Below are 12,784 nucleotides of genomic sequence, written 5' to 3' on the forward strand. Positions count from 1 at the left end.
AGGGGGGTTCAAGCCAGGGGAAGGACACCCTGCCCGCAGCAGGAGCTGGCGATGGCGAGCCGGCCATCCCTGACTGTAGGAGCAGAGCTCAGGGCAGTGTGGTGTGGTGACCTGAGTCCGACCATGAGCCAGCCCAACCTGGAGCATGGCACCCACATCGGGCCTCTCACAGCCTGCCAGCACACTGCTTCACCCCATCCCTCACTCTATATCTTTTTTTAAACCCTCAAGCTATTTCAGAGATGAAGCAAGTCCTTAAAAACCACCAGGAAGGACAAGGCGGCCACTGCTTTTCACTGGAGGTGCACATCCTCCAGCCAGCTGCTGCCCATTCAGCTGAAGGAGGAAAACACGCTGCAATTATTACAGTTTCTCGGGTCAAACCCACACTTTTGCAGTCCAGATATGCAGAAATTTATACACAAGTAATTTCAAACAGCTTGTAACTGAGCTCAGCAGAAGTCCTTAGGTGCCTGGCATCACTCGTGTATAGACATCCTGCAGAGAAAAGCAGGGTGCTTCCAGGAATCCCACCAGCCGAGGCCAGTGCATGAGACAGTACCATCTTACAGACAGAGAAAATTAACTGAAGTTCCAAGTTACATCACATTAAACTCTGAAAGAATGGATTTTCCTATGAAAGTCCATTGAAATTCATCACCTCTAGAAAAATAAGGCCCTAACAGCTTTGAAGCAGTTATTCTGTATAAACATAATAAAACTATTAAAGATAACCTATGAATGCTGAGAACCTAAGTTTTGTTTTTTTCATGCATCTCCCTATAGCACTTACGTTTCCACTATACTTTAAAAACAAATACAAATTCATAAACTCAAAGCGTATTAATCAAAATGTGAAGAAACTGATAAAGTCAGGGACTTGCCAAATGAATGCGGTATCAGACTTGATCTTTGTCCAAGGCCTGTCCAGTTTAGCTCAAGTGGTAGGTTATAATGGGCATTGATTACAGACTCTTGATTATACCGAGCCACTAAAGAGCAAGCAAAAGCTTGTTGCTAGAGGATTATAGCAGACATTCCGGCCATTAACAGTGAATTTCCATACGACTATTAATCTCTGTCACAACATTGAGGTTATGTTAATTTTTTATTTGTCTTTCAAGGAATTATGAACATGGTCCATTACATTTCCCAAAGCTGCAGGAACAACTTGTCTTTAGGAGAGAGCTATAGTTCATGGCTGACTCAAGACACCCGTGCTATTAAAAGAAAAATTAATGTTCAGACTCTGACAAACAGCCAAAGCATGGCCCTGCGGAGAGGTAAAGCTCAAACTGGAAGCAATAGGTACATTCTGGATGGCACCTTCTTGCTCATAAAAGGTCTTCTGGGTATCCAGATGAGTCAGGATTGCTGAATGCTACCTACACGTTAGGTGAAAATGCAGTGGCATACAGATAAGGGAGTCAACAAACTGGCACAGCCACTCCCCAGTCAAAGACCCAAGTAAAGCTAACAGGAGAAAATGTGAGGGGAAAAATAGAGGGCCCCTTCTTTCTCCTGCCCCTAGTAATCATAGTACTGGTTTGTAGTGCAGATCACAGCCACCGCGGCAGCACAGATGGGAGGTTGTTTAGGACTTGCAGGTCTTGCAGGACTTGCTATTCCTCCCATCGCTCTCTCACACAGGCCAGGAGGAAAAGTGCCCCCAGGTTACCATGTATCCCTGTTACTAGAAGGTATATCCATTTCTGCAATGACAGAGTGCCTATCCAGTAGCTGGAAGAAGATCTAAAGCAAGTATTTCATGGCTGCTAGTGAGTGATGGCGTCACCGTTGGACAAAATGTTCCTTGTGGGAAAAAACCCTTGAATATCACAAACTACCTCTGTTGTGACAGTCCAATGTCAGTGCTTGAATCACACTATATACTTGAAAATAGCACAGGGACAGCCTGGTACATTATATTCATTAATAATAATTAAAAATAGAAAACCTTTCTAGAATTTACTTCTGCTTCTAGCATTGCATGACTAGGACTTAGGTCTAGAATATTTAATTAGAAAACTGGAGTTTAACAGAAATTTGGTCACTATAATCACCAGTTCCATGAGTTTGGAATCACTGTGAATAACACTGTGTGAGAAAACTATGAAGAGAAGCTGTCATCCACACTAGAAGTTTGCCATTTCTCCTTTTCCTTCACTATAATAAGCATATCTAAAGTCTATTTTCTGTTCTGCTAAACTAAAAATTGAAAAAAATTGTGCGAATTGCATCACTGTTTAAGCCTAACCCAGAAGTCAAACCGTTATATTATCAATACATCCCAACTGCTACAACATGCTGTGGATACATACCTGTCCCATCATGGTCTCCTTATACTGTTTTTTCTGTGTTACTTTGATTGGAGGCAATTTTGTCACGGCTGACACCAAAAAATTCATTAGAATGTCTTCACAATTGGCCAGTTGGTCCACCATACTCTTTAGGCTGGCAGGCAGGTAATGAGTGTACAGGTAGTGATAATATCTGGAATCCAACAGCAGCATTATTAATACAAGACAATGGTCTTTCAGGGATTACCAACTCCAGGAAATTTCTATCTCAGTTGAGACACAAGTTTTGTACTGAACTCTGGATATACCACTTCCTTTCTTCGGTCTCATCCTCCAACAAGAAGGGAGAACAAATCAGTATCTCATCAAGACAGTAAATAGTGCTAATGGAGAAACAAGACATATGCCTTTTCTATAACTGGGTTGAAAGAAATAATGCAGACCTAAGTATCAAGATAATGGAGAAGCACGAAAGAGAGCACCACATTACTATAATGTGATAGAGAACACTGATGAATTCATTTTCCACCTCTTCTTTCAAAACTGTTCAGTTGGAGAGCTCTATTAAACTGGCCTACTACTGTCCTTATTGTTGAAATTATTCTCCTTTGGGCCTATGTCATCCCCTGTGGGCTGTCCTCTCTCTTGTGGGGATGTGGATTAGGCACTCCAGAATTTGTCGACTTTCTCCTCACATCTAGAGGGGCCTTTGGTCTGCTGAAGTCCTAACAACAGGGCCTTCTCCAACATGCTGCAATACGCTGATCTGCGATGTGTCCACTGTACTACATTTCTAGAGTAGCCAGAAGAGTTTGCAGTCTGCAGCTGTCAGCTAACACATACCCAGAGCTGGTCTGGAAGTAACCTCCTTTCTGCTGTGCTACAGGCCATTCAGCCAAGCAGCTTAATGAATTCGGGAACTCTTTGAAGTGTGTAATTCCTGATGTTAAAAAGAGCAGTCCGACTGCCTCAAAATACAAGTGACTTCAAAGAGACCCAACAAGCGCAATAATGATTACCAGATCCCCAGAGCTAAACCAAGAACTTAAATTATTACCCCATAAAAAGTAGACCCATTTATTATCTTTCCAGTTTTTCCCCTCCCCGGAAGAATGTTCTTCACCCCCCCATACCTCCCCTTACTATTTTGTTTCGGACAGAAGGAGGACAGCAGATGCTTTGGGTTCTTACTTGTGGTAAATAGCAGCTCCTGTCAATACCATGGAATAGTCATTAGTCCATTTGGAGGTATACCCCCACCTCTCCTTAGTGTTGTCCCAGAAGTGACTGCGAGCAGGGTATCCTACAATCCTCTCTGGAAAACTCTGCCAAACTGTAAAGGCAAAATCCACCTGCGGACAAAGGCACAGGCCAAATGAACACCAAAATTGTTTCAACAAATGTCAACAAAACAAAATATTACCTTGCCACTAATTCATAATTCAGAATCTTGGAACTGTTGCAAAACATTAATTCTATGTATTCATCAGTAAATTAAACTGACTGCTTGACATTTTGCCCTATAATTATGCACATTTTAATGGTTCCTGTTAAAGGGAGTCTAAAGCATCACAGCATTACATTAACATTTTCAAGCTTGCCCTTTACATATCAAACCTTTTCAAGTTACAGAAAGAATGGGTGTAGGTGCATGTATTTATACTTAGATGCAATATAGAGTGGTAATAGCTATGTGGTAAACTGAACCTTTTGCTCAGCTTTCTGCATCTCTCCTACCATTTCAGTACTGTCAACACAAAGCTTGGAAAATCAGGAGTCAAACACCTTAAATTATAAGGGTGGCTCACTGAGATGAAAACGGGCAATCAATGCACAGTCCTTTTATATCTTCCACCCATTTTGAGCCTTTAAGGTACATCCAGGTCATACTTTTAAGACTGTCTACATGACCAACAGGGTTTAACATATAGCTTAATAAAGAGGAAGATAAGATTCCCATGTAGTTAAATGGCTTTAGGAGCCTATACTTTTAAGAAAAATGCTTGATACTGTATGAGCCACAAGAAGATGTCAAATACTGCCAACAGTGGGTTTTTATTTTATTGTTCTGCTTTAACTATTTTAATAACTCAAATCTCTGAGAATTGACAAGGTGACAGGACATTGCTACCCCAGGATCCCACCAAAAAAATCCTGGTGACACTAGGAAAGGGATGACTGGGGTAGTTTGCAGAAGGCTCATCAAATCATAGATTTGAAAGGAATTTGGTAAAAATACATATTGAAAGATTCTTGTCACTATAAAGTTGGTTGGGAGTCCCTTTATTTCAACTTAGGTTTTGGAGCTCGAGCTAGACCAAAATTTAAAAAGAGTTAAAGACAATGCTAATTGTTCCAGTCAAACACAAGAAAACGAGGGATGTGTTTCTGCACTGCACACCAAGTTTCCTCCAGTACCAGAGGGACCCAAAACTTTGCTAAAAAGTCTTCGAAAAACCTTCCAAGAACCCAGCCAAAGTCAAGAGTGTAGAGGTTAGATAAAGAGTAGATGATCTGAGAACAGTCACATTTTGTGCGATTATTGTCAGACTTCTCTCATTTACAAGTGTTTTTATGAAACAGAAGAGTCGCACATGTACTGGAACACAAAGTTAGGGACTGGTTATTTTCTTTCAAGTTGTTTCAAGGAATCTGAGGCCAACTAAAAAGACAATGTGCACAAACCAGTTACCGTTGTGATAGTTCTGATCTCATCCAAATCAATACCACATGAAAGAACTAAAGTTTTTTTTTTTCCCTGTAAAAGCCTTTCCCATAAAACGTGACATCTGTTTTCTTTAGAGAAGTCTGAGAATCTCAAACTTAAATAAATAATAAAGCAGCTGCACTCGGTGCCCTCACTTGTGCTTTCAAGTATCTGTACTTGTACCAGTGAGACACACTAAAGCAACCACCCTAAGAGAAAACTCCCTTTATTAAAAAACCCAAGTCCTCATCCTACATAATTTTTAACAGCAACATCACTCAGCTGATCAAAAAAACTGATCGGCAGGAAAAGCCAAGCAGGCTGCCAGTCTCTTGAACCCCCGGATCACTTCTGACCCGTGCTTATTTTTAATTACTTCCCACACAAACATCCCTCTGCGCATGTGGCACAGCTCCTCTCACAAGAGCAATTATGCGCCGTTCTGCCATGAAGAGAAAACCTTTACTACGCTAGAGCCTGACAGAGCAGAGGATGTGCCTGGTGACTGCTCCTCCCAACAGGAACATGATCATGTCTGACCACGTTTCTAAATTGCCTTCTCCGGGCCCTGAAGCTTTGCCACAACGACCACCCATGAGCAGCCAGTTTTAAGGGAAGTTTTACACCACGCGTTTCATGTCAGTGTTTCAACGTGCTGTTTCTTTGCGTAAGCCATACGAGGGGGGAACTGAAGCAATAGAAAGCTCCCAGTTCTTCACAGAAAGCCACCAAAGAGAGCTGCTGACCCTGGCACAGGCATGCTGAAGCTGCAAGGCGGGTGCTACGGAGAGCTGGCCAAATGGTTCGCTCCACAGCACAGGGGCCATGGGGCTCGTAGAACCAATACCCACCATGCAAACATGCAATATCCACTGCAAGCTGCTCACAGGAGGGAAGAAGCCACAAAGAAATGTGTATGTTGTCTCACACGACAACAAATATTTGCATTTCAGAATGTTCAGGGTAAAACATGGCTCAGCCGAATGAGAAACAGTATTTATTTCATATGTGTTCCAGAAGCCTAAATGACTCCAAAGTTTGGATGATGACTAAATACCAGTCAAAACAAAACAAAACCCCAAATCCTCATGGAATCCACAGGCTGGATTGTTGTAAATACCACCACAGTGCAATGAAGTCCCTGACAGGTCTTACCGCAGCCCCTGGGCAGCTGAGACAGGACCCTTCATCCTGAGCCAACAACCTGCTTAGGAACTTCAGCTCTAGGATAAATGCCAAATTATTGGTTTTGGTTTGGGTTCTTTTTTTGGCTGTGCAGGTGTTTTAACACAGGTGCTTTGGCAGCAGCTGTATTCTTTCTCATCTAGCAGAAACTACCAAGGTGTAATCTTGGTATCAAGCGGGTTCAATGCCAACTACTTCTTCCATCTGTGCAGTAGATGAGGGCTACTGTGGCTCTTTGTAAGGAGGAGCCTTAAGACTTCTTAAGTCTAAGCACAGCACAACAAATCCATACTGGGGAGAAGAGCAGTTGCAATCTCATCCATTTAGAACAACGTCGGTGACATTGTAGGGTATATAGTAGTGATGGGTGACTAATGTTAGGCATTTCTCCACTGACATATAACCAGTAGCAGCATCAGTAAAAGATCCCCATCACTGATATGAAAGCATTTTTATGAAGGTGAAGTGGGGAGAAGGGAATGGCTGTGAACATGGGGAAAAAAAAGGGAAAACAAAAGAAAATCGAGTTTTTCAAGCTATTCCCTGGCCATCATTAATAATGTATTTCCCAAATATTGCACTCTATATAAACTGTCATCAGTTTCCCCTGTGGTTCTCAGGAAGAGGTTCCAGAAATCAATACTCATCCCAGTTGTAAAAATTGGTTTTCTACGGTATTTTTCTTTTCTTAGCGCTATCTTGCTCTTAGCACAAACACTCTAACACCTAAACTAGCAAAGATCTCCAATTTTATAGGGCGACACAATGGTGAGAGCATTCCTCAGTGAAATCCCGCATTAGGGTGTCAATGCTGTCTTTTGGAGCGACAACAGTCCCCTGCTGCTGACACCCCTTCCTTCCCCACCTACACCCTACTGATAACGTGGGGGGAAAAAAGCTACCCCAATCAGAAAAGTGAGAAGAGAGTATTAAAGCCGACTGCTCTTGGCTGCCTACACCCGCCTGCAGCTATGTTACTAAAATAATAAAGAACCTAAGAACCATATGCTAATGATGAGCCAATTAACCAGGGCGAAAAGCTCCTCTGATGGCAGGCAGTGGCAGCGTTGCTGAAACAAGTGCAACGTGCTAAATCTGAGGAGTGGAGCAGGAAATCTTATAACATTTGCTCACTGGCAAAGCCAAGAAAAGAGCCTATCTGCTGTGCTCAGGATGAGCCAAGGAGCCAAGCGCTCTCCCAAGATGACGGAGACCCTTACCTCAGTGGTTGAAAGCACGGTGTCCTCATCCAGGCTTAGAACTGCATCTGTCACTATGTTGTCGTAGGGTAGGAAGCGACTGCTCATAACCTGTAGGTGTCCAAGACAGGAAGGGGAGGAAAAAAAATCACTTGAAGGACTCATTTCCAAGGGAAATACTCCATTTTATTCCTCATTCTTATTTCCTCTTGTCTGAGACATCTTATCTCTGTCTGATGGAAAGGACCCTTCAGCTCAAGAGTGAAAGACTCATTTTTGTCACCCCAGCAGTCAGCCTACACTTTCTGCCTGAGGAGTAAATTTTGAACAGACCTCTCTCTTTGGAGCATGCTGCTTTCCTTTTGTGACAAAGTGCAATGGTCCATACTGGGAATTAGATGTCCCTATGGCTCCTTTAGGGAGGACATTTTTCCTGGTAGCTAGGACTGTCCCTCTGCCCTCCTACGGGGCGTGGGGATCAAAGATAATGAACACTGAGAAGGACTTGCAGCATTCATAAGGTTATGCAGCTGGGAAGCCAAGTAGTCCAGGCTGTGTGTGAAGGACATTAAGCCACCAGGATGGCCCCCGTGTAAAGTGCATTGCTGCTGTATCTGCAGGGAGCTGCTGACAAATGGTGCAACATTCTCCATTAGTAAAGGAGAATATGCTAAAGAACATGTGTATCTGTTGAGCTTCACCTGCATCAAGAGCTATATTGGTACTGTAGCATTTTAAAAAGTCACATTCTTAAGTGACATAGCTATATATATAAAATCTATATGACTATATACAGAATAAGCTTTTAAAAACTATGGCAGGACAGTTCTCAAAGCAATAGGAAATAGATGGGAAAGCAGGATCAAAAAGATAACAGCAAGAAATGAGAATCCATATGGTTTCTTTAGCAGACTAATTAGCACCTTTTGAGAACTGATGAATAGTAACAAGGACAACACTATTTGTTTCCTTCATTTGCTAGGAAAAATATCCTGGGTAGTTAATAGACTTCTTTTCCAATTTATTATGCCAAGAAAACACTACAAAAATCAGGCCCAGTACAAGGAAATCACTGTATGGAAACAGGGACATGGAGAAGTTTTATACATCTGTCATAATGGCCATGGTCAGTTCTGCATCCCCTGCAACCTGTTTGGAAGCAAGTCCCTAAGTCTATGCCTTGATTCAGGGAAAGCTCTGTCTCTCTAATCAGGAGGTTCATGGTGTCTGTCTGGAGAGGGTCCCTTCATCGCTACAATGGCCTCAGTCCAGGGAGGTGGTGGCTGTGAGGAAGAGGTGATCTGGCAGGGGTTGATGGTTTTGCTTTGCTTATGCAAAGGCAAAGCAGAGCAAGCAGCCAGCAGGAGACCAGCGTTCTCACCCCAGCTCTTTTACAGACCATGTAAAATTGTCAAATAGTAAAACAGTTGGGACTACCCGTGTATTTTGTTTTGTAGTTAAAGCTCCCTTCTGTAAAATGGGTGTGATAATATATCTTGATTTCAGGAGGAAGAGTGAAGGTTAGGTAAAGGCAGACCTCTGTGATCACCTGCACAGCGTAACTGTGCCTGCCAGTATGCTTCAGTTAAGACTGAAGATGAAAAGCAGTTTCTTTGTGCAACCTTTGAATTGCACTGCTCTGGCTCTGCGAGCTTTCTCCAAACAAACATCTTTTCCACGCAAGAAGCCATTTGGCATATGTTGGGATATCAGAGGGAAGAGACCATCCACTATAAACACACCTTTGTGTACTCAGGAGACTCATTTGGAATCTAAACAGTGCCTGGGCCAATTTCTACAAACACCATAGAGTTGGTCAGAGATTTTCTCCTTTATCTCACCTCTGCAAGTTTTCTAAAAAGAAAGGAAAAAACCCCACAACATTCAAAAGACTCAGAAATCACTACAGCCTTTTTTGGCCCTGCAGCAACTCTCCTGATACTGTTTACACAGCTAGCTAAGGCAAGAGCCATTAGCTGCCAACCTCGCAGGGCTCTCGCTTTTCCCTTGTTAAGGTGACTGGGGGAAAGACCAAAGACAGGACTATAAATTCAAAATAGGACCGTACAGCCAAAGCAACTAAAAGTTGCCTTTGCAAACACAGAGCTCAAGAGCCAGCTGAGAGAGACTGCAGAGAGGACCAGCCCAAATCTGTCTCAGTCAGAGTTTAGAAGCAAGAAGCCTTGCTTCTCTCAGGCCTGCATTTGGCAAGGAATCACCAATTTCAGTGTGGATTTTTAAAAAAGCCTATTTTCTCATCTGGGTGGTGTCTGTTTTGCAGAAGTGCAAAGAACAAGTGTGTTGCACAGCATGAGATGACATGGTGGTTTTGTTCCCACACAAATGTCTATTGTCCCTTCCTTTTTTTTTGGTGGTGGGATCCCATCACTGGCAGCAGCACCCTACAAGGCCATGAGAGAAGGTACTTTTCAAAGGCACGTTAACATCATTCTTTCTCATCTTTTCCTCTGCTTTTAAGTCCACAGCTGACCCCCAAGTCTTACATCTGACTGCTCAGACTCAATCCAGCAGCATCACTACCTTCATGCACCTGCAGAGAGCCAGAAATCTCCAAAGACAGGGTCAGCACTACCTACTCTTGGGGCCACATTTCAAAACTGGGTCCCACCTGTGAATCTCAGATTCATGCTATTAATTGGCACGCTGATGATTTCTGAGAGGATGGGGACTCACACATGAAACATGAATCTGTGACCAAGCTGGTACAAAGGGCCAAGAAACAGAAAGGAGCTGTCACACCGTTGGGAACTACAAAGCTTTCACCAAAGCAGATGGAAAAATAAATACTGGTCCCACTGGAGAATATATCCAATCTTTTACAATGTTTCTTTCCACCTACCTTGCTCTCTCCTTCAATGACTATGACAGGCACAGAAGTGGCAGGCCAGCGGTGTTTGGCTGGGAGGGGTTTATCACAATTCCATAAAACAATAATCTGAAAGAGAATATTGGACCATGATCAGAGACCTTAGTGGCAATGCAGTCAAAACCCTAAGGCCTCAGATCTCCAGACAGAAATGTTATAATCAAGTTAGGAATTTCAAAATCAACAGCAATGATGCAAATCTGTATAAAAATAACACTTCCTACAGTAATTTCCCCCTTCCTGACTATTTACAATATACATCCTCTCAGGCAAATGTAGGCCGGACAGGAACTCAGGAAGTCTCTATGTAGGCCAGGTCATATGGATGTCACTGATTTACTTTAGCTATCATTAAAGGCTAAACCACTTGTGACGCTCCACTGCAAGAGGGTGCTCCTACTGAACTCCCCAGGGCTCCTTTCAGAGAAGCCAAAATCCCAACATTGCTGAGACTAAGAGCCACAGCAGGAGGAAGGAAGATAACATAGGGGTTCTTGAGGCAAAGACATCCTTCTGCCGTTTTGTAGCATATGCAATTCTGATCTTTAAAGTGCAGTCATTATTTGACCTGCCTCGTGAAACAAAGGGCTTAATTACTGTCTCTATTCCACTCACACTATACTCAGAATTCTTTGTTTCCCATGCATGCAGGTCACAGACAGTAAAAATCTCAGAGAAAAAAACCAAACATTAGAATTGAAACAGAGGTTTGAAACAGGACTGAGAAGATCTGAAATCAGTAGGGTCTTCTCTCATGGGATAGTGGTGTTGTCTTCAATGTGATTGACAGTCAAACAGCGCTGCTTACCTGTGCACAGTACTGGGACTTGGCTACAGCAACCAGGAGTTTCAGCACAGGCTGAGATTGGGAAACCAGGGGAGTTACTGCGTGGATAACGGCAGTGAATGTGGAAAGAGGCTTCAGACCTGAAGTGAAGAGATGTGTTCAGTAAAAAAAAAAAATTGCCCTGCGTAATACAGACTAAAGGACTCTGGAGATATAAAAAAAATCTGCACTTAATGCAAACCTTGCCATATTTTTTTAGGCCATCTCCTTTCGTCTCAGATACTAGGATACCAGATGCTTCAGAGGAGATCACACTTCCCTTTAACTCCCACACCCTCTGAAATCCCTGACTCCAACACAATTACTGCCTTTCCTTACTACTTCCACAGATGTCCTGCAATCTCTTTCATCCAGTTTGTCCCACAGACAATATTGACATCTAGTTTGTTCCACCAAATGTCTTTCTTGACACAGGTTCTGTTTTGCTGCCTGGCTCTGGATGCTTGATGGTTTCTACAGATAATCTCCACAACTTCCAGAAGCTTGTTCAGTTTCCCCAGTTCCATTACAGCCTCTGTCAGATTTTTGCTCTTTCTGGGTCAACCCCCATCCACATGCCTCTTAAATTACCTCCTGAGCTGATAATTCTGCTCGCATCCTTGTCTTTCATTCTGATATTTTTGTCTCGCTATGATTTCCTTTTCTGCCTAAAATAACAGATCCTACTGGTGTCTACCCTTCATTACTGCTCTCAATCTTATCTAAATTCATCTGTGTGGGGTCATAGTCGTTTTTCATCAAAATTCCCACAGAAACCTTCTTCTCCCTCTCTACCATGGTTAAGTGTGAATTTTTAGCAGGTGAGCAGTACAGAGCCACACAAGTGGGATGGCACAGGCTGAGCCAAAAGTAGCAGGAACCTGGTAAGCAGGATCACTTCAGCCTGCAGGCACGTTCCCCTGCAGAACTCACTGATTAAGCTCTGCTTCAGGAAAAAGCCACGAACCTAAGCCCTGTTCATTCCTTCTAGTTGGATCCATATGAAGACACACAGTATGGAGAATAAATCCATACCAACTACGTACTCCAATAACAAGTGTCATGGGTAAATTACCACTTTTCCAATTTGCCAAGCACAAATAAACAAAGAAAGCAAAAAGCTATTCCTCTTATGTCCCCTCGGGCCATGAATGGGTCAGCAACTCAGGCATTAATTACTGGCAACTGAAAAGTATGAAGGGGCATAGATTTTTTAAAAACAATCTTTGCCAGTAAGAGGCACATGATGCATGTTGATGAGTCAGAGACATTCCAGTCTACAGTGGGCAGGGGAGACAGACAGGATAAACAAAAGGCATCATTAACTAGAAATGAATGCTAACTCACTTGGCACATGCTACTCAAAGATCAAATTCCAAATTTCCACTAGAAATTCCAACTACCGCTAGATTTTAGCAAGGATTCACTCACCGAGATTAGCATAGTAGTAAGGAAAATCTCCCAGATATGAGGAATACTGTGGCAGTACAAATAACCCTCCAGGATGTTTGTTCCATATTAAGCTGTTACGTGATATGTGCTTAAATATTCTGTCCTGAATAATCTGGAAAACAAGAGAGGTGATGATTTTTAAATAGACTGTAATAGTCACTGGTAGAAGCTTCAGAGATCACAGCTGACTGGAATCATCACCCATTTTGCAAAAAGCTGAGGCACACA

At 42.7% G+C, this 12,784-nt stretch overlaps 1 protein-coding gene across 1 annotated transcript in view; it reads right to left on the reverse strand.

Moving 5' to 3' along the window:
- The window catches only part of EXT1 (exostosin glycosyltransferase 1), a 188,589-nt gene that overhangs the window by 714 nt on the left and 175,091 nt on the right, over positions 1-12,784 (reverse strand). Inside the window, exons 6-11 of the mRNA XM_009881027.1 lie at positions 12,536-12,668; positions 11,087-11,205; positions 10,252-10,347; positions 7,413-7,502; positions 3,492-3,652; positions 2,322-2,493 (exon numbers count right to left, since the gene is read on the reverse strand). Coding sequence (XP_009879329.1) covers positions 2,322-2,493; positions 3,492-3,652; positions 7,413-7,502; positions 10,252-10,347; positions 11,087-11,205; positions 12,536-12,668 — 771 coding nt within the window. The remainder of the gene's footprint in view (positions 1-2,321; positions 2,494-3,491; positions 3,653-7,412; positions 7,503-10,251; positions 10,348-11,086; positions 11,206-12,535; positions 12,669-12,784) is intronic.

Source organism: Charadrius vociferus, unplaced genomic scaffold (assembly GCF_000708025.1).
Source record: "Charadrius vociferus isolate BGI_N301 unplaced genomic scaffold, ASM70802v2 scaffold2, whole genome shotgun sequence".
Taxonomy (NCBI): Eukaryota; Metazoa; Chordata; class Aves; order Charadriiformes; family Charadriidae; genus Charadrius; species Charadrius vociferus.